The 22,779-nt window shown below is 44.2% G+C and overlaps 1 protein-coding gene across 1 annotated transcript in view; it reads left to right on the top strand.

Moving 5' to 3' along the window:
* The window catches only part of WDFY3 (WD repeat and FYVE domain containing 3), a 5,086,165-nt gene that overhangs the window by 3,184,975 nt on the left and 1,878,411 nt on the right, over positions 1-22,779 (top strand). The window contains exon 29 of the mRNA XM_044059488.1: positions 11,529-11,649. Coding sequence (XP_043915423.1) covers positions 11,529-11,649 — 121 coding nt within the window. The remainder of the gene's footprint in view (positions 1-11,528; positions 11,650-22,779) is intronic.

Genomic DNA, 22,779 nt, shown 5'->3' with positions numbered 1-22,779 from the left:
CATTCTTACTGTATTCCTTGCTTGGGCCCTGACCACGACGTAGCTAGTTGTCGGTTTTGTGCTAGATTCAATCAACGTACAATTAAGCGAAGGTACGATTTTGCTTTTCATTACTTCAGTAGGCGCTTTAACTACAAAATGTCGTCGGATACAGTCCCGGCTACCGGAGTTCACAAGCGTCGCAAGGATAAAGACAGGCCTCCGAGGTCCAAATCTTCTGATAGCGCACAAGCGGAGCCAGCTTCAGGTTCGGCCGTCGTCAGTGAGGTGCTTTTGCAGCCCCTGTCGTCGGCCATTTCAGAACCGATGGCCGAAACGGACTCTCATGAGGAACCAACCAGGCCTTTAAATATTTCTGTTGCAGGACCTTCGGACAATGCTCCATCGGATGGGTCCGGAGCCGCTGTGCAGGTACCGGCTTCCGAAGGGGTTTTCAAGCCTACTCAGCTACTAATAAAGGCAAAGCCAAAGACAAAGGCAAAGGCTCCTTCAAAATCAAAGACTTCAACACAGGCCTCTTCTGAACCGGCTCCTAAGTCACAGAAACAGTTACTCAAGATGTCGGAGGATTTAATTACTATGATTAGGGGTTCTCATCCCCCTCCAGACAAAAGGCCAAGGCAAGATATTTCTTATGATTCCTCCGATCAGGCTTCTGTTTCCTCAGTTTCTTCTTCTGATCAGGAATATTCTTTCCCTCCTTATGAGGATTCTGATGCTGAAGAATCCATTCCTTCTGCTTCTCCCCCTGAGGAATTCTCTTTTGGGGAAACTTTGCATGAAATGAGGGAACATTTCCATTGGGAAGGACAGGAGTTTTCGGAATCCAAGAAAAGACTGAGGGAATTTCTTCTTCTTCCCCAACATAGACCCCTGGCTATTCCTCCTGTTTTGGATATTGTGGATGATGCCTTTTCGGAGGCTAACTTAACCCCTGACTCTTTTCCTCCTGCTCCTGTTAAGCCTGATAGATATTACAGGGTTCCTGATTCCCATCAGTTTTTATACAAGAACCCTTCTGCTGACCCTGAAACCATTTCTCAGGGTCCCAAGGGAGTTAAGGCCGCTTCTGCCAAAAATCCCATTCCTACTGAAAAGGATTCTCGATCCTTAGAAAGATGGGGCAAAAAGGTGTACACTTCTGCTACTTTGTCCATTAGGGCTTTAAACTGTCAGTTTCATATGTTTAAATACCAGCAATTTCTATTATCTGTCTTAAAACAGAAGCTCACTTCCATTTCTGCCTGTGCAGATGATAAGGAATTACTTGACTTATTGCACGCCACTGAACAGGTTGGGAAGCATGGTTTACACTGTGGATTTGATGCCTTGGAGGCTTCTTGTAGGGCTGCGGCCTCTGGCACAGGCATTAGAAGGCATGCATGACTAAAGGAACAAAATTTACCTGAACAAATAAAGGCTAAATTATTGGATGCTCCTGTTCAGCATAATGTTTTGTTTGGATCTAAAGCTGAAGAGGTAATTAAAAAGATGGAGGATAAGGCGAAATCCATGCAGACAGTTAAAGATTTCTTACAAGTACAGCCTCCTATATTTAGCAGGAATTGGCCTTCTAAAAATTGGTCCTTTCCCGCTTCTGACAGGCCTCAGATGGGTAGATATAGACGTTTCAGAGGGAGGCCTCAAACGCAAGCTGCTTATAGACCAAGACAGTGGACTGCTTCCACCCCTAGGGGAGGAGAGGACAGGTCACAATCTCAAAGGAAACAAACTCAATGACTCCCTCTGTTGGGCTACAGGAACTTCTTGCCTGGAAGCCCCTCTCGGAGGAAAACTCTCTTTTTTATCAAAATTGGACTCAAATAACCCAAGACAAATGGGTTTTGGATGTGGTTTTAAGAGGTTACCAATTCCATTTTCATACCTTGCCAAGGCCAAGCGGATGGCCAGACCTTCCAAAGCATCAATGGATGGAGGCCTTAAACCAGGTGGAAGCTCTTTTGGCTATGAATGCCATAGAACTGGTTCCTCTTTCAGAGATGGGAAAAGGTTTTTATTCAAGGCTTTTTCTAGTCCCAAGGAAGCAAAACTCATGGAAACCCATTCTGGATCTGTCGGTCTTGAACACCTTTCTAGAGATTCCAAAATTCAAGATGCTTACTCTACAGCAGCTACTTCCAATGCTGTCCAAAAATGCATGGATGGTAACTTTGGATTTAAAGGAGGCATATTTACTCATTCCCATCAGGCAGGATCGCAGAAAATACCTCAGGTTCAAAGCCGGATCGAGGCACTTTCAATTCTCTGCGCTGCCCTTTGGATTATCTACTGCACCCAGGGTCTTCACCAAATGCCTGGCTCCAGTAGTAGCTTACTGCAGACTCAAGGGAATTCAAATTTACCCTTATCTGGACGATTGTCTAATTCAGGCAGACAGCAAGGATGTCTTACTCCAGCATCTAGAATTTGTACAGAACCTCCTCAAGTTCCTGGGATTCTCTGTAAACATAAAAACGTCAAATTTGACACCATCACAACAGATAACTTTTCTGGGCGCTTCTAAACACCACAACCCAGATGGCATTTCTGACATCCGAAAAACAGTTACAGCTGGCTTCAACTTTCAGAACTTTGGCAACTTTAACTCATCTATCTGCAAGGAAATTCCTGCAGGCTTTGGGTTACATGGCCTCCTGCATCCTTCTCGTACCATATGCAAGACTACACATGAGGAAAATACAGTGGTACCTAAAAAGTGTATGGTCTCAGCATTGCCACAGTTTAGACATACTGATGTCCGTCCTTCCTTGCCTTCAAAAGGAATTTCTTTGATGGTCCAGGGCATGTGCTCTAAACAAAGGGAAGCCCTTCCGTCTGCCTCCTGCCTCTCAGATTCTAACCACGGACGCCTCGGATTATGCTTGGGGAGCCCATTTTCTAGGCAATTGTTTGCAGGGCCTTTGGACAAAGGATCAGAAGCACCTACATATCAATTTAAAGGAAATGTTAGCCATTCAGAAAGCTCTATTGGCCTTCAGGAATCTTTTACAACCAGGACAACTGTTAATACGGACAGACAACACCACAGTTATGTGGTACATAAACAAGCAGGGGGGATCTCAATTTTACCCCCTTTGAAGACTAGCCATGGATCTATGGAACACAGCTCTAGCTTGCAATCTGGAACTTCAAACTCAGTTCCTACCAGGGAAACAAAATTTCCTGGCAGACAGTCTGAGCAGAAATCTTTCGGATCCACACGAGTGGATGCTGGACACCAAAATATTCAGGATGATAAACAGCAGTCTGGGGATGTCCTCACATAGACCTCTTTGCATCCCATCTAAATCATCAACTACAGACTTTTTGCACCAGGACTTTCCACAGAGAAGCTTGGAAAGTGGAAGCTCTGTCATTCAGTTGGAGGAACCTCTCGGGATATGCCTTTCTGCCTCTTCCTCTTCTTCCATGGGTTTTATTGAAGATAAAACAGGACAAGCCCAAGAGGATAATCTTGCTGGCTCCAAATTGGCCTTGGCAGTTTTGGTATCCAACTCTAAAAAACCTATGCCTAGAGCCCCCTTGGGTTTTACCTCTGCCTCCGAACCTTCTGTCCCAACATCAGGGTCAGGTTCTACACTCTCATGTCAGAACTCTCAGCTTGGCAGCCTGGTTAATTCAGGGCCTTTAATTTCTTCTTTACTCCCCAAGCAGGTTATGGATGTCATTTTAGAAGCCAGACGTCCTAGCACTAGAAAATCTTATGCAGGAAAATGGAAAGGATTTTGTTCCTGGATGCAGGCTCAGGATTCTGATCCTCTTCTTCCTAACATTACTTTAATTTTACTTAACGTGACAGATCTCTTACATAAGGGTCTTTCTTTCTCTTCCATTAAGTTACATGCCTCTGCTATTTCTGCTCATTATAATACAGACCCTCCCATCTTTTCCCACCAGCTCATGCGACAGGTTCTCAGAGGAGCTAAGAACTTAAGACCTCTTAGATCTCCTCCTATTCCTGCTTGGGATCTCAACTATGTTTTGGAAAAACTAACCTTACCTCCTTTTGAGCCTGCTGCCTCTTCTGACATCAAGTTTTTATCTTGGAAGACAGCCATCCTGTTAGCCCTAACCTCTGCTAGGAGAGTTTCAGAGTTACAAGCTCTTATGGCTGTGGAACCTTATATTATTTTTCATCAAGACAGGGTATCTTTGAGGACTAATCCTACCTTCATGCCTAAGGTGGTTTCCAAGGTGGCTTTAAATCAAACTATACACTTGCCAACCTTTTTCCCCACTCCTCAAAATAAAGGGGAAAGGATCTTACATTCCTTGGATGTACACAGACAGCTACGTTTTACCTGAACAGAACCAAGGACATCAGAAAATCAGATCAATTGTTTGTTTCTTATGCTTCAAGTTCCCAAGGTAAAGCCATTTCAAAACAGACCATTTCTAAATGGATTGCTCATGGAATCAGATTTTGTTATTCTCACCATGGAAAGCAAATCCCAGGGTGTATACGGACTCATTCCACCAGGGCTGCTGCCACTTCTGCGGCCTTCCTCAGGGGAGTTCCTACCAAAGACATTTTGGAAGCTGCAACTTGGAGTTCAGTGCATACATTTTCTAAGCACTACAATCTACCTCTCTACTCTAAGTCTAGGGCAGGCTTTGCCTCTGCAGTCTTGCAGGGCCTTTTAGCCGCCCCTTCCTCTTTATGACCACCTCCCTTTATTTCAGCTTTGGGATTCTACCCTACAGTCATGACTGCAACAGTGAAACACGATGAACATAGTATAGTTGTGTACACCTACCATAAATGTAGATGTTCGAGTGTCTTCACTGTTGCAGTCTGGGTTTCCCTCCCTCCTGTCCCCTCTTATTTTTACTTTTGTGTATTTCCTTTTTTCACCATTCTTCTGAGGTGTATTTGTAAAGGTTATGGGACCTTTTTTATTTTGGGACTCCTGACATCTGGGGCAAGAAAAACTGGAGAAGATGGCGTCGGCTGTCAGCTTTATACTCCTGGTGCTCTGACGTCAGGGAGCATGGTTGAACAGCCGACGCCAGACCCAGACTTTGGGATTCTGGCCGACCGAGGGCTGCCTGCCGGCAGGGGAGAACCCTACTGTCATGACTGCAACAGTGAAGACACTCGAACATCTACATTTATGGTAGGTGTACACAACTGTACTTTCTTCAGTGAGTTTTTTTGTTTGTGAGGAGGTAGTTTAATCCACTCTGCACACACAATTCATGTTGTGCAATGTTAAATCTGATTATATCAGTAATCTGCCCCTTGTCTTATTTATAATGTCACACATTATTCTCTTATGCACTAATGAATTGTGTAGCTTTTGATGGTCAAGAATTATGGTCTCGTGGTCTGTATTGCTGGCCTTGAATAATATGCAAGGAGGTTGGCCTTAAGAGCATACAGAAAATGAACACTGCCGCCTTAGTTATGACCAATACCAAGAACTCCTAGTTAAGGTTCACACTGTACACTCGGGCTACTGCAAAATTCTGTTGCTTTACTGTCTCTTTCTCTCTCTCTTGATTTGTTATAGGGATGGGGTAGCTATTCCAGTTTTTAAAATACAAATTTGTTGTCATTCTTTTACGTCTGGCACTCAGACATTGGATGTGATTGCCTCAGAGGTGTTTAGTAGGGTTGGCTTTAATAGTTCAGTAGGCTGTGTGTAGATTGCAGAAGGCATTTTCATTATTTATGTAAGTGACTATTGCCAAGGCTTTCAGGTGAGGAGTGAAGGTATGTGAGACAGAAGCATGTGGCAGTGTAGTAGTATCTATTTAAAGTTGTGTTTAGTGTGACAGGAGTGAGTACACAGAAGCACTACTTACATAGAAAGATATTCTCACCAGAAAAATATGTTATCAGATTACTGTGACTGACCTTCATGTCTTTCACACTACCAAGTAGAAGCATTTAAAAATAAATTTTATTTCATAAAACTGCCACAAACATGTTTGACAGTTAAGAAGGCTTGAAAATAAAGAGCTCTTAATAACAGACAACCCCTACCGGTATTTTCAGCTTCTAACTCTAACTAAAACAGTCTTTTCCACCATTGACTCAGTCTTCCCAGTAATCATGTCATTAAACATGTTTCTGAGTGACATATGAAGGAAGTTGCTGCAGTGCTGCACTGCAAGGGGAATAAACATCTGCATTATAAGTAATGTTTCAGTAGTTGTTTTTGCTGACAACAATTTAAAAAGATGCAGAAATTGGAAGCTACTGCTAAAAGAATGCATCCACGGTAATTACTGATCAGGAAGTATATATGTTTTTGCACACAACCTTTAAATGGGTATACGCTGTATATGAAAAGTAGCAGTAGCTAAAAGGATTGACAGTATACGAACAGTTGGTCTTCTGTGGGTTTAATGAGGCCCAACACTACAAAAGGGACAACTTGGGTCTTTGTATGATCTGGTATTAGCCCTGTAGTTTACACCCTGAAGGTTGTTTATACACTCAGAAAATAATTGTTTTAGTACTTGGGTCCTCTTGTTTACGAACAGAGGTTGCAGCAACAGTTTGTTTATTCTTTTATGAGAGTTATGACAACTATTTCCCCAAGAGAGATTTTTAGGAACAAAATGTATAGGTAATCATCTGAGAACAGTTCCATACACGTCCACTGTGAAGAAAAAAGCATAATGATGAGCAGATAGCCTATTTTTCATAATTGTGTTAGCAGAAATACATATTTTTCACTGCTGTAAGGCATGGGTTAAGTTGTATACTTTATATAATGGTACTGCTTAGCATAATTATTATTTACAAAAAAAAAACACTTTTAAAGTAGGGGGCTCACTGATAGCTATGAATAGATCAAATAAAGACACAGAGAAGACTGTCTCATGAAATCAGTTGCTGTCTATTACCTAGGCTATAGTTAAAACTTATCTTGGGAAGTCTGCACAAATTCTGAGGATGTTCTGAGATGTCAGTGAGTGAATGTGGTTTCTATGTACATCTCTTTGATGGTCTGTAATTTTGTGACTTGCTGTTATGACACAAACTTCTTGTGCTTTATTTTGAGCTTGCTCACTTTTTTGGTGCATACTATTTTTTGTTTGAAGGGGTTAGTGCAGCCTGAACTCTGCAGCTAATGAGTTAGAGTATCAGTTGTGTGTGTAAGAGCAGAAGATGCATATTATTGTTAGGAACAGTAACTGATTTTTAAGGGCAGAGCACACATTTGGTATTGGTTTAGTTTATATAGATCTGCTTTATTTCTTTACATTTATTCATTTATTCTACAGTTACTGATGTAGTCCAGTTCATAGTTGCAGAGGCACTGGGGCCTATCCTGAAAACTCAGCAGTCAAAAAGTAGGGAAGCTAATTCTAGACAGTGTATCAGCTTGTTACATGTGAGCACACACACACACGACAAACATATGCCTGTCAGTTAACAAGTTGCAGGATGTCTAGTTTCATCTGTGGCATGTTATTGGGATGTAGGCATCTGAGCCCATGCAGGCCTGAGTATCCAATGGAAACCCATGTGGATATAGGATCTGCAAATTGTGCAAAGGAGGCTTCCCAGCCAGAACTAAACTGGAGGACCAAGCATTGTAAGGCAGTCATAGTAACAGCTGCACATAGATTTAGATTTAGCTATGGTTAAAGTAAGATGCACTCCCATGTGGGAGTAAATGACCTGAAACTTGCCTCCCTGGACTATATGATGAGAGGCAACATGGAGGTCTTGGAATATGTCTCTCAGGCTGGTATGAGCCTAGCATTGAGCAGCATTTTACCTTCTCCAAGGATGATGCCACAGTACGAACAAAAGATGATTGACTTTAATAATTGGCCTAGTTTCTGGTGTCATTCTAAGGGGGTCCAGTATTTGTCAGCTTGGAAGGAGATGGTCAACAGACCACACTGCTTTGCCAAAGATAGTCTGCAGCTCTCCCCTCTAGGCTTTTGAATATCAGCTAAAACATTTCTTCCCCCATACTGCCTTTTTTAAGCAATGCCATATTGAAAGTACTTCCGACATAGCAAATCAAAACCAAGAAAATCTAAAGGTATTACTGCTCAGTGCTAGGAGTGTAAACAAACTCCACTCCCTAGAAGCTCTCCTCACCCTAGAGAATGCTGATGCCTGTGTGGGTCACTGACACATGGTTTAAAGCCATGGAGAGCACACCAACAGTGCAAGGTTGTAATGCCTTCCACACATTTAGACCAGCTACTACACAGACAGGGACTGTAGGTGGAGGTGTCTCTGTTTACATCAAAAATAAATATACCTCAAGGCTGGTCATATAGGGCAATGCACTTGAACTGCTCCATATTCAAATCTCCATAGGCAGAATCCAGTATCACTTGCTTGCCAGCTATACGTCCTCCTTTATGATCCAGGACACCCACACCATGTATTTAAACTTATTAGAAACACTAACCATCCAACCCAATGCCATATTCATGGGTGACTTCAGTTACCTCACTATTAACTGGGAATCTTATATGACACCAAATGTACAGGCACAGAGATTCCTGGATTTTGTAAACACAAACTCCCTGAACCAGATAGTCACAACACCAGCCAGGGGTGCAGCCATACTGGATCTGGTCCTCACTAATATGGGAGAATGCTGCACACCCCCAACTGTAATGTCTTCCCTGGTAAGATCAGACCACAAAATGTCTCCTTTGAAATAAAAATAAAACCTAGACCCCCAGCTAAACCTGAAATATTCAGGAGCTACTCTAAGGCTAACCTCCTGCTGTTAAATGATAACCTGGCAAAATTGCATGCCCCCATAAACCCAAAAGGCCTATGCAGAACTGTTCACAGAAACCCTGTACAAGCATGTTAATAGCTGCAATAGAGGCAGCTGTATCTATCAGGAAGAAGTACAGAGCTAACTGAAAAACAAGCCACCCTAGTGGAATCAAAAAATCAGTAGTCTGTATAACAGAAGGAAGAAAATCGTGACAAAAATTAGGAGGTGCAGAACCCAGCAGGATAAAAGCACTCTTATCAAACTAAACAAACAACTCAGAGAACAAAAAAAGTCTACCAAAGCCAAATATGAGGTGAATTTGGCCTCCCAGGCCAAGGGCAACCACAACACATTCTTGAGCTCTGTCCGCTACCTCAAAGGCATTACGCAGTTGTGTGCAGAGCTCATTGTAAATGGAGCCACCTATACTGAGCTAGAAGATATAGCAAACCTACCGTCCAATAAATTCAGCTCCAACTTTACCCCTCTTTCCCTCTCAACCTTCCCTCAGGAAATACCATCAAATGTAACTCCCCCTGCTGTCACAAGGGAACAAGTCCTTAATGCTGTAAGTCCAAGAACACTACATCAATAGGCCCAGACAGTATCCCAGCATGCCTTTTAAATAGCGTGAAACATGACCTGTCAGGACATCCAGAATTGATATTTAACTATAGCCTCCAAACAGGCTTCATGCCTCATAAATGGAGAACAGTAACAGTCATCCCTCTGCACAAAGGTGGGCCATCTACAGACCCTGGAAACTACAGACCCTTAAGTCTCACTAGTCTTATATGTAAAGCCATGGAATAAATGTCACGGAAATGATCAATAGTGATGTAGTAAACCTCCAGACACCAGATTCAGCCCAGTTTGGTTTCGTCAAGGGCAGATAATGCCTACTCAACCTGGTGGACTTTTTTGACAAGGTCACCAAAGCAATGCATGAGAGCAGAATGGTTCACACGGCCTACCTTGACCTGCCTAAGGCATTTGACACAATACCACACTCAAGCTTTGTTGACAAACTCAAGAGGTTAGGTACAAACTCATGTGTCACCTGGTGGATAGCCAACAGGCTTAAAGACAGGACCCAGGAAGTTAGAATTGGGAAGTCAATCTCTACAAAGAGGCCAGTCCCAAGTGGAGCCGCTCGGGGATCAGTCGTTGGACTGTTCCTTTTTGGCATTTACTTCTCTGAAGTCAAGGCCAATGTCAGTAGTCTCTGGCTAACTAAATTTGCGGATGATTGCAAATTAGAAACTGTCACTGAATCCCACACTGACACAAATGTTCTCTAAGAGAGACTGACACAGACAAACAACTGGTGTCAAAGCCATGGACTAAAACTAAATGCCAAGAAGTGCATAATAGTATCCTTCAGGAAGTCATCCACCCCTGGTAATTATATTGACAACGCACCCCTTAGAGCTGATCCAGTAGTCAGGGACTTAGGGACACACACAGATAGTAATCTGGCCTTTGACCATCACATGTTTACAGTTGTGAAGAAATCATTCTATGTTGCGCAACTTGTAAACAAAGGTATGGTGTCTGAGTCCAAGGAAGTCATTGTTCCACTGTATTCCGCATACATCAGCCCTGTCATTGAGTACAATGCCCCCATTTTGTATGTACCTAACCAGGCATATCCAAAACACCAGCAGAGGTTCCTCACTAAAAGAATATAGCGCTTAAGTAAAATGTCCTATGAAGACCACCTCAAGGCTCTATCCCTGTATTCTGTCTCCTACAGGCTTTTGAGGGGAGGTCTGTGTCTGACATGCAGGCCATTGTCATGCCCCACTCTAATGGACCTTATGTTTATCCGCAAAGCAAACCGCACCAGAATTACCCCATTCTAAAGACGTAAACCTTGCCTGTGATATAAATAGGACCTGCTGGAGAAACGGGTATGTGCCCCTGAGATTATCGTATCTCTGGAACAGGCTCCCCATCCATGTGAAGTAGAGTTCCTCCCTAACCCAATTCAAGTGCAATCTGTGCAATTGGATAGGGAGCAAGAAATTCATACCTGGTTTTGCACCTATGTCTCTAATGGACACATGCAACCTGTAAATGGTTCATCTCCCATGCTCTAGCTTGTAAATGTTTCATCTTCCAAGCCCCTGCTTACACTTATCAAGGGTATCAGAACTTGTCAGAGATATGGGATGCATGGCTAGCCTTAAAAAAGCCCTTGTGGTCATCAGCCTAGTAAACACCTAAACCTATACATGTGTAGCTGATTGTAAGTTAAGGGCTTATCAGTGTCATCAGATGTTGCCACTAAGTTTATATTTTCTTCTCTTTCTTTTGACTGTGATATTCCCTTATGATTTACAACCTGCTGCTGCCTTCAGTTCTCCAGAAGCAGAATTGCAGCAGGTTTGGAAGATCCTGTATGCTTCTGTTTGATGCCTGACAAATACTTCTAGTGTTCTTTTGTTCTTTTTTTCTGCAGAATTTTCCAAGATTTTCATTACCATAAGTCTTTATTAATGCTGTTGTTATAGTTCCTGACATAAAGCAGTGGTGAAGAAGGATGTCTGTAGTCCAGTGGTATTTTGTGGTTATGTACAGTGGATCCAGGCTGAAGTGCTGCTGTTGAAGTTGACACATTAGTTCTAGTAGGTAATTGACGGGCCGTTCTTGTCAGTAAAGTAATGATTGGTATAAAAGAGAAAAAGAAAATAGTGATAATACAGCATGTATTTGGGTAACCATATTGTTAAATCTGCTGACTTGCATAATGATGTGGATTAACTGACTTTTATTTATTTTTTTATTCAGGAATGGATGATGAATTTGGAGGGCTTTTATCTCCTAATACTATTCTTTTAAGGAATAGGCTTCTAGATATCCTGCTTAAGCTACTGTATACATCCAAAGAAAAGACGGCTGTCAGTTTACAGTAAGTGAGAGTAATTCACATTAAAATCCATGTTCTGTTTGGTTTGCACTGTCCCAACAGAGGCACCTATTTGTATTGGTAAATGTACATGCACATTGAAAACAGAATGAAGGAACAAATGCATTACATCAGTTTTGGGTTTATTTCCCACCACTGAAAAATAAATCTTTATTTGATTCAAACACCTGATGAGGTACTCCTTCCAAAGTGGCACAGACATATAATAAACCCAAACACCTTATTCAGGATAAAGCAGCGTATTTCCTTTTCCAAACCACTACTGTTCTAATTCCACATTCATCCATATTTCTGATCAGTCAAAAGCAAGAATGCATTGAAGACAGGTAGTAAGAGTTGTGAGAAATGTGCTAGATTTGATGTAGTACATACTCGTGCATGATTTTTGTAATTCAGCATGCCAGTGGGGTGACATGACAGCAGAATTTTGAAACACAATGTTTTAATTTCCTTTTCTTTTTAAGCCAGAAAAATACCTTATCTGGTGCACTAATGCTAAGTTTCCTCAGTTCATGAGAACGTATTTTTGAAGAACTTTGTTGTTAAATATATGAATCCTGAGCCTTTACAGAAAAATCTGTGTAATGTGAGGCAAATCTCACAGTTTCTGCATTCAGTAGTCATAGTAACTCATTTTATGACTTGAATGATGCAAGGCATGAAACATTTATATTTTGCCTCACGCCACCCAGGTGATGCATTTAAAGGCATTGTTGAAATCACTGCCATGTTTGTATTTTCCTTGCTGCATATTATAGTGTTCTGTGACAGTTGTTCATCAATCTTCTTAGGAGTAGATTCTAGCAATAGGAGAAAACACAAACTTTGGTGAGTTTTTTTTTGTTTTGCAATAATACTAAGTTGGTGAAGTTTTCATTTTCAATACAGTGTAGTGCTGTGTCAACCAGATTTTGATACTCTTAATTTCCAAAAATGTCACATAATCTCAAAACTGATTCATCTGAAGTAGTTAACTTCATTTGATCATCAACCTGTGGGTTCTGGATCCAAGCCGGCAGCTTACCAAGTTAAAGATCCGAGCTTCAAGCTCCTCCCCCTTACCCATACTACACTGCAACCTTTTTCCAAGCCTCAGATCTCATTTGCCGCGACATTGCCAGCACGGGATTCTTGAGCTCCAGGTAGGTTCATTAGGTTTTTATCTAACTTTCAGTCTGTGTGTGTCTTTTTTGAGTGCTAAGGTTTTGCGTTTAGACATAATAGTGTAGTGGTATAAGAAAGTTTCTAAGCTTTCGTTCTGTGTAGGCCTCCCCTTCCCGCCCTTAGTGCATGTTGTGTGTGCTTGATTACTTAGCTTGTCTAAGTTAGTTATGTTGGAAGGTCAGAAACCAACCTTTTCTAAGTGCACAGAGTGTGGCCATAAGCTGTCATCAGCCGATGGTCACACTCTGTGCATTGTTTGTTCGGGGGTTCCCCATCTGATATCCGGCTGTAAGATTTGTGCAGCCTTTAACCTCCAGGTCCTGCGGGATCGCAGGGCCAAGCTAATTCTAGCGAGTCTTTTACCCGCAGAGTCAACCACTTCTTCTGCAGCATCATCTTCAGCCTTCCGGCCCTCCTACCCTCTCCGGGACTCACACTCCCACCTCTAAACAGGGAGAGAGAGAGAGGCCAGGAAAGAAAAACACAGAGATAAAGAGAAAGAGAGAGAAAAAGAGAGAGACAGGAAGAGGGGTCGCAAGAGGCAAGCGGATTCTGATCCATCGGCCCCTCCCGCTAAAGTGATCTCGACACCAGAAAAGATTGCTAGGCCATCTTGCCCTCAGCTCCATTGCATCGGCCCTCCCGGACGGTGTCGGTGGAGTCCTCAAGATCCACTAGGAGCCTCTCTGAAGCAGATATAGACTGGATGTTGAGAAGGTTCCTGCAAACTCAGTTGCAGATGGGATTGTTGCTGGCTCCCCCCTCCCAGCTGGAGCGGGGAGTTTGGCTCCGACATTTGCCTTGATAGCTCCTTCTCCGATCCACCCTCTGGTTTCAGAGTCTATGGATCCAAGGAGCCCTGTAGTCAGGGGGTTGGCACCGATGGTCCCTCCTACCTCGACGCCGGCCATGCCCTTGAGCCTGTTGGATTCATTGTTCGATCCAAGCTCTCGGAGCCGAGACCTGGGTGTCGGATGCAAAGTAACGAGTGTGTCGTTGGCCCTGTTGTGGTCGGGGCATACTGTTTCCTTGGGTCCGACGGTTCCAGCCTTGGCTTCGATACCCTCGTCAGGTCCAAGGGGTACGGCTACCCACACCACCAGCATCAGGGAAGCCAGTTCCCCTTTGGCTTTCGACATTGTGGAGAGGGTTCTCTCTGGAGGATCGAGAGCCCTCACTTTTTCCTCTGAGTCTGCCCCTGCTCCCTCACAACTGAGTTTGTCTTCCATCATCCAGTCCTCCCAGGGACAGCCTGTGTCCGATACACCCCAGACAGTTCCCCTTGAGGAATATGAGATGGTTTGCGAGCCCTCCCTGGAGAGTCCCCCCGAGGAGGCCCCTCACAAATGCCAGTGCAAAAGGAGGCACGTGGACTCCCCCCGAGTCCCTCACTGAAGATACCGACTTGGAAGAAGGGGAAGGTTCCCCCAGATCACCCCCCCCAAGATGTCTCCTTCGGAGACATAATGGAAATTCTTTGCTGTGAGGCGGGTTGGTTTGCGCATAAACCTTCCTCGGACAAGTCAGTATTTCTGGAGGCATTCGCAGGCCCATCTACCTCTTGGGTGTCCCTCCCAGCTGACCCTCTGGTGAACCTTATTACCACCTGAGCCTGGAAGGAACCGGACACTGTAAAGTCAATACCCAAACGGCCCAACAAAGTATTGAGCTCTCCTGCGGACAAGCCGTTTTGGAGTAAGGGTTCCCCAGTTGATGCCATGGTGGTGGCAGCGGCCACCAAAAAGGAACTCACCCAGGAAAGTTCCTCGGTCCATCCCCCGGACAAGGAGTCCAGGGCAATGGATTGTCTTGGAAAGCGGACTTTTGCTTCAGCTACCTTTGCTATAAGGGCGCTGAATTACATGGCCCACGTAATTAGGCTGCAGCCTGACCTCATGAAGGAGTAAGCTGAGTCTCCCCCAGAGTCCATTTCGGCTGAGGATAAACGGACATTCTTGGCTCATATGGCCACTCTCAAGTCTGTTTCAAATACATCCATGCGTTTACTCTGTCATGCCACCGAGGGAACCGCTAGGGCAGCTGGCTCCGGTATTGCCATGGGGCGTCATGCCTGGCTCTGGCTTTGCTATTTTTTCGGAACCTTTCAAGGCGTCCTTCACTAATGCCCCTTTTGACAATTTGACCCTGTTCAGGAAGACCGTCTGAGATACGCTTGTCCATAGTGAGAAGGATGGGAAAATGCTGTCAGCCGTTGGGATCCACTTCTCTAACCCTCAAAGGTCCTTCTCCATGAACCAGCGTGGGCAAAAGAAGCTGTGGTTCCAGAAATCTCAGCAGTCCCGGAATGCTCCGGACTCCTCCTCCCCCAGAGGCAGAGTTGGAAAAGATGGTCGCCGGCCCAGAGGCAGAGGGGGACCGAAGAACTTCGGGTCACGGGAACCTTTTTCCGACCGATCCGCGTCAGCAGCCCTGAGGGATTGCACCAACTGCTCCTCTCTGGAGGTATTTGGGGGATGTTTTTCGCGGCACCTAGCCCAGTGGGAGTTCATCACGTCAGATCGCTGGGTGCTTCGAATAATATCCAGAGGCTATTCTTTTCCCTTCTGAAACAGTCCCCTATACACAAGGTGCCTCCTGGATATCCCACCCTCTCAAAGGGAGACGGCAGCTTTGGAAATAAGAAAGCTGCTAGAAAAAAGAGCAATCCAGCAAGTGCCCCCAGACCAGTCCAAATCAGACATCTATTCCAGGTTCGTTTTGGTGCCAAAAAAGATGGGGGACTTAAGGCCGATTCTCGACCTATCCTCAATGAACCTGTCTGTTGCCAAGGAAAAATTCCGGATGGTCACTGTACAATCCATTCTGCCCTTCTTGCAGGAGGAAGACTGGATGTGCTCAATAGACCTCAAGGATGCATACTACCATATCCTGATGGACAGGCGATCCAGGAGGTTCCTCCTCTTTTGGCTACAAGCCAGTCATTACCAGTTCAGGAGGGTCCTACCCTTCAGTCTCACCACAGCCCCCAGGGTGTTTACCACGGTCATGGCAGTTGTAGCGGCCCACCTGAGGCTTCAGGGCATTTCTGTACCTGGACGACTGGCTTCTCACTGCCTTCACCAGGCATCAACTTGTACTAGCCAGGAATTTCTTTTTTCAGTTGTCAACCCAGCTGGGGATCACCATAAATCTCAAGAAGTCTTCGCTCCAACCTGTTCAAATTCTAGACTTCATAGGGGCAAGAATAGATTCTCTTTAGGCCAGGATATTTTTAACCCCAGACAGACTTCACAGCCAGGCCCTTCATATATTGGCGCTCCTTCAGTTTATTGCACCCTCAACGGAGATAGTCCTTAGAGCCCTAGGGTCCATGGCAACAGCTATAAATCTGGTCTCTTGTGCACATCTGCATATGAGAGTGTTACAGTGAACTTTACAAGTTCAGTGGTCTCTACTACATCTGTCTCTAGATTCCGATCCCTCTGAGCAAAGTGTGGAAAAATGTTCTCATGTAGTGGCTTCAATCCCAGGAACTGTGAGAAGGACGCCCCTTTGTTGCGCCTCTGCCCCAAGCCACGGTGACCACGGACGCCTCCCACTTGGGGGGGGCACTGCTCGGGCAGGACTGTCCAAGACACGTGGGCTCAGAGCGAGACCGTTCTGCTTATAAACGTTCTAGAGATGAGAGCAGTCCTTTTAGCATTGCAGGCACTTCATACCTCTCTTCCTCTGGGAACTATTGTGATCCAGTCAGAGAATATGTCAGTTGTCTGATACATCAACAAACAGGGGGGAACCAGGGCTTATCCACTTTGTCGAGAGGCCATGAGAGTGTGGGAATGGGCGATCTCCACCAACCGCTTTCTGATAGCAACACACATCCCAGGTCGGTCGAACATTTTGGCAGACAAATTGAGCAGAACTATCCTTTCGCCTTACGAAAGTCTCTGTCTCTGAACCCTTATGTAGCAGAACAGATCTTCCTCAGGTTGGGTCAGCCTTGCTGCGATCTCTTCACATCGCCATCCAACGCGAAGTGCAGCAAGTTTTTCACTCTGATTCCCCCGATGGGGGAAACCCCCAGGGACGCTCTTGCCCATGCTTGGCAACCTGGTCTTCTTTATGCGTATCCCCGCTTCCTCTCATGACAAAATTGTTACAGAAAGCTCATCAGTTGGGGAGCAGAGTTATCCTCATAGCCCCATTCTGGCCTTGTCAAGTTTGGTTCCCTTGCATATGGTCTCATCTTCTAGCTCTGCCCTGGATCTCAGATCCTATTCCGGATCTTATTCATCATCCCTCGGTAATTCTTCCTCCGAATCTGGACAGCCTCAAGCTCACAGCTTGGTTCCTCCAGTTCCATTAGTTGCCAGGACTCCCGGTATCTCTTCCCCAGTTAAATCCATCCTGGTAGCGGCATACAAGTCCTCTACCAGGAAAGTTTACAGTAGTAAGTGGAAACGTTTTTCCATTTGGGCTTCTCAGAGAAATCTTTATCCTTTTACCGCTCCAGTTCCAGCGATGTTAGATTTCTTGTCTCATATTTTCCAACAAGGGGCCAGCTCTTCCACAGTAAAAGTCCAGCCGGCGGCTGTTTCCCATTTTCACGTAGGGGAAAATTCAGGTTCCCTAGCTGCTGCCAGAATTTGCAAGACTTTTTTGAAAGGTACTTTTCTTCTGAGACCCCCTATCAAAAATCCTTCCCCGCCATGGGATTTGACTTTGGTTCTTCAGGCCTTAGTTGTGCCCCCGTTCGATCCCGCAGCATCAGTTGACTTGAAATTCTTGTCGTGGAAGACAGCCTTCCAGGTGGCTGTTAATTCAGCCAGGAGAGTGTCGGAGCTTCAGGTACTATGTATGAAACCCCCATACCTAGTTTTTCATAAGGATAGGGAATCTCTCAGGACTAACCCGTCTTTTCTTCCTAAAGTTGCTTCGGAGTCTAATATTAATCAGTCTATTAATTTGCCTGTATATTTCCCTAATTTTCAAAATAAAGGGGAATACAAACTTATTTGCTGAATGTTCACAGGCAGTTACGTTTTTACTTGCAGAGATCCAAACCCTTCCGTAAATCTGATCAGCTTTTCATTTCCTTTGCTAAACCCTTTTTGGGGAAACCAGTTTCAAAGGTGACTCTCTGTAAATGGATTTCACTTTGTATTTTACAAGCATATAAAGAACTTGGATTACCAGCACCAGAAGGGGTTCATGTTCACTCTACCCGTTCTGTGGCTACTTCTGCTGCATTCTGGTCTAGAGTTTCCCTGGATGATATCTGCTCAGCAGCTACCTGGGCCTCCTGTCATGCTGTTATTACTCATTATAAGGTAGATTTGGTGTCTAAAGGAAGGGCTTTCTTTTGCTCTGCAGTGCTCTGGAATATCCTTCCTTAAGGGCCTCCCAAGATTTCGGGTAGCTGGGGATTCTGTCCCACAGGTTGATGATCAAATGAAGTTAACTACTTCAGATAAAGAAGTTATGTACTCACCAAAACGTTCCATCTGAGTAGTTAGACTTCATTTGTTAGCAACCTTCCCTCCCTCCTTCCTCCTGACCTTGATGGTTATTTTTCTGTTTGGGCTCGATGTCCTGAATTTGATGAGCCTTGTGTATGTGTTTGGCTTAGGTTGTTGTGCGTCACGTTTTTGGGTGGCAAACTCGATCTGAGGATTGGAAGGAGGTGGTTGTGTAGTATGGTTAAGGGGGAGGAGCTTGGAGCTCAGATCTTTAGCTTGGTAAGCTGCAGGCTCGGATCCGGAACCCACAGGTTGCTGACAAATGAAGTCTAACTACTCAGATGGAACGTTATGGTGAGTACATAACTTCTTTTTTTTTTTACATAGTAGTGTTTAGTTGAGCATTTTAAGTCTTTGACATTCAGCTAGAAATTGTTTTGTTTGTCTCTCACTGCAACCCCCTTCTGTAACCAAGTTTTATTCAACAGTGTAGCTATTAAAGCAGTCTTCTTCAGTAAACGGTTACCTTCGTATGGCTTTTGCAACACTGATGTTACTGAAGGAATTCCTAGATATGAAGAAGTAACACTCCAGCTCCCAGTATTTCCTGCTACTTCCCTTAGTATTTACAGAAAATAAATTGCATCAGTTCATCTTTTTTCTCTTCGTTTTCCTTATTTGTAGTAATTTTTCTTGTTTGTTCATAAACCTGTATTAGTCTTCCCCTATTACAACTGAAACAGACACTTTTTAATGAGTGTTCATGCTGCAGAAATATGGCTTTCAAAACCCTACATGCACTTAATAGATCTGATGATGTCCTTTTCAATCGTTCCTCAACTATTGGGTCTCTGGTCCAATTCGGCCACATTTACTAGGCGCTCAGATCCAACTCTCGAGCTCCTCCTTTTACCCATAATTCCTTTGTCAACCTGCAATACTTCAGATCTCTTTTGTCACTATATCGCTACATACATGGATCCTTCTCATAGAGCTTTGGGGTGAATTTCTATTTCAGTGAGTACAGTTTCCTTGATTTTTTTCCTTATACTCTTAACATTTTTTCATGACCTCTTCCTCCCTTGCCTTTTATTTTCATGAGTTTCTGTTGTGTTGGGATTAAATGTTAGTTTCCTTTCTCTCTCCTCTTTTTTTCTACCAGGTCTATATTAGATAATCGAACTTTCAAAAGTTCAACTGTCATATGGTAGACACCATATGATCGAATTTTTTAAAGTTCGAATATCTAATAAAAAAAAATAAACTACACAAATAACCTACCTGAACGTTTAAAGCAGGGGAGCTTGCACCCCTGCTCTTTAAATATACCAACTCTGAGATTGTACTACAGTGCAGAAAAGGGAAATCTTCCCATTCCGCGCTGTATGGAGATCTCCATTAAAACATTCGAACTTTCAAACATTCGAACTTTCAAAAATTCAATCATATGGTGTCGACCATATGACAGTTGAACTTTTGAAAGTTCGAGCATCTGATGTAGACTTTTTTCTACCTAGGGTAGCTGTCAGTACCATTGCTGGTGCTTTTCTTCCTCGCTTTTTCTTTCTTTCTACCCTTTAGTGGGTAACGTCTTTACCCTACCATTGTTGGTAGTTTAAAAAAAGTTGCTTCTTTAAAATCTCCTTTTTTTCCTTTATATTATGACTTGTAAACCCACTGAATTTAAGAAATGCACTTCCTGTGGGCGCAAGGTCTGTAATTCTGATACCCACATGAAGTGTGTCTATTGTCTGGGTGCTTCACACTTGAATACACAGTGCTCCAAATGTTTAGGAGTTGATTCCTGGGCCCTACGTGACCATTGTAACAATCTGGTCCTAAATGGCTTGCTCCCACCTTCTGCTACTACTACTTCCTCCTTTTCTACTCCAGAGACTCACATCCCCTCAAAGACATCCAAGGCCTCTTCGAAGGTGAAGGAATCAAGAAAATGGACTCCAGCCCATCTCTTAAGCCAGCTCCTCCTTGGAAGCCTCCTGCTAAAGTTTAAAAGAAATTGGATCCAACATCCTCAGATCTGAAGCGAAAACAAGTCAGCTCCAACATCCTCGGACCCGACTCCTTCCTATTCTAAGTCTCCAAGGACCGATCCCTAGGGTTTTCTGTGGAGCCTGCCCATCTTCGACTCCATTCTTCCTTCCTTCAGGACACTCCAAGGAGAGAGCCTTGCCCTCAGTCTACTACTTCCTCCATCAAGTCTGAAATGGAGAGGATGGTGAGGAAGTTCCTCCAAGCTGAGATTCAGATGTGAGTTAGCCTGGATCCTTCTCCTATTGGATCCATGAGCCTCCCTTCTGACTCACATACTGTGATTTCCCCTTCTGTGACAATTTCAGAGCCTTCAGATCTGAGAAACCTCAGAGTGTCGACATCAAAAATAAAGACATCTGAGTCTTCATATCTGACTGCTTCCCTTACTTGTTTTGGCACAGATTCCCTTGGATCAAGGTGAGGCTTGGAGCTGGAACAGCAGGGGTATGGGGGACTGGGTACCACTCTGAGGTTGTTACAGCTATCCATGCTCCTTGGGGCTTTGGCACTGGACAGCTCGGGTCTGACACCCCCTTTAAGGCATGGGTCCAGGCAAGGATGGGGTATGGTGGCATCTGGAGCTATGGCTTCTCCCAAGTCTTCTGCTTTTGAGGTAGTGGAAAGGGTCTTCTCTTATCAAAGAGATATGACTACTCTTTCTTCTTCTTCAGATTCTACAGGGCTGCCTTCATGGGGTCCGAACTCTGATCCTCAAAGACTTTATCACCCAGGGACAGCCAGCCCCGTCAAGCATCCAGACATTCTCCCTCATGGACTTTCCCCTCTCTTTGGACATCTCTCCAGATTATTCCACTGAGGAGGCTCCTGGTAAGAGAACGTGCAAGGTTAGACAAATAGATTCCCCTCAGGAGTCCCTCACTGAAGATACTGACTTCGATGAAGAGGAGCGTTCTCCCAGATCTCCACCAGATGATGTCTCTTTCAAAGATAACTTACAAATTCTCAAGCAGAAAGGTGGATGGTCCTCCGATTCCCTTTCCCAAGAGGAGCCAGTGTTCCTGAAAGCTTTTGGGTCTGGCCCATCTACGTCTTGGGTGACTCCCCGGCTGATGAGCTTATAGGTCTAGTCTCTGACTAGGTGTAGAAGGAACCAGATACTGTAAAACCCATTCCCTGTCATCCTGATAAGTTCCTTGCCCCGCCAAGGATAGGCCACATTAAAGCAAAGGGATTCCTGTTGATGCCATGGTTGTGATGGCAGCTGTAAAGACGGAGCTGGCAGAGCAGAGCTCCTCTGCCCATCCCCCTAACAGAGAGTCCAGGGTGTTAGATTTGGAAAGAGCATTTTTGACTCTACAGCCTTTGTTTTACAGTCTCTGAATTATTTAGCACATTTCAGAAAGCTGCAGCGGGATTTGACTAAATAGCTTTCCAAATCCTTCTCTGAGTCCATGTCTGTGGAGGACTAGATGTATTCCTCACACATGTCCACTTCTCCATCCATCTCAAATGTGTCCATGAGATTAATTTCCCATGCTTCTGAAGGTACCTCACAGGCAGTTAGTTCAGGCATAGCCATTTGAAGACATGCCCGGATGCACTTGTGCAACTTTGCATAGCGTTTCACATCTTCTTGCATCAGTGCTCCTTTTGATGGATCATCTTTGTTTGGCCCCACTATCAAGGAAATGATTTTCTGGAATGAACAGGATCGAAAGACCTTGTGGTACCATAGAGATACATTTTATTACTACTCCTCAACAAACTTTTCCAGAAATCAATGAGGAGGTAAGTAAATGTGGTTCTGTAAGTTCCAGGGTCCTTTCCAAGATTCAGCTGACAATATCTCCCCTAGAGGCAGAGGGTGGGAGTTTTAATGGACGACACAGACCTTGAAGCATGGGAGGCCCGCAGAACCAGGGTTTCCAAGATTCCTTTTTGGATAAACCCTTTCAGCGCTCCTGAAAGTTGCCTGACTGCCCACTTCTGGAGGCAGTCGGTGGGGGGGGGTGTCTCTGCACCCAGATGCTTGGGCTTCAGTAACAAAAGATACTTGGGTACTAAAATCATATCCAGTGGTTACTTCATAACATTTTCACAGATTCCACCAAACAAAATGAAAAGGCTCTGTGATGTTCCATCCAGTCAGAGGGAGGCAACAGCTCTAGAAATTCAAAAGCTGGTAGACAAAAGAGTCCCACCAGACCAAAAAGAGTTTGGAACATAATCAAGATTCTTTTTGTTGCCAAAGAAAACAGGGGACTTGAGACCAGTTCTGGACCTCACCAAATTGAATCAAGTTTGTAAAGAAATTCCGAATGATCATGTCCATTCTGCAGTCTCTAAGCAAGAACAATTGGATACACTGCATTGATCTTCAGGATACATAGTATCACATAAAGATGAACAGATGATCCAGAAGATTTCTGTGCTTTCTGCTGGGAGAGCAGTCGCTACCAGTTCAAAGCCCTGCCCTTTGGTCTCACCACAGTCCCCAGGATGTTTAATAAATGTA

Source organism: Protopterus annectens, chromosome 17.part0 (assembly GCF_019279795.1).
Source record: "Protopterus annectens isolate FY-2018-M chromosome 17.part0, PAN1.0, whole genome shotgun sequence".
In the NCBI taxonomy this organism is placed as follows: Eukaryota; Metazoa; Chordata; order Ceratodontiformes; family Protopteridae; genus Protopterus; species Protopterus annectens.
The sequence above is the reverse complement of the archived record's forward strand: the minus strand, read 5'-3'. Positions and strand labels throughout refer to the sequence as shown.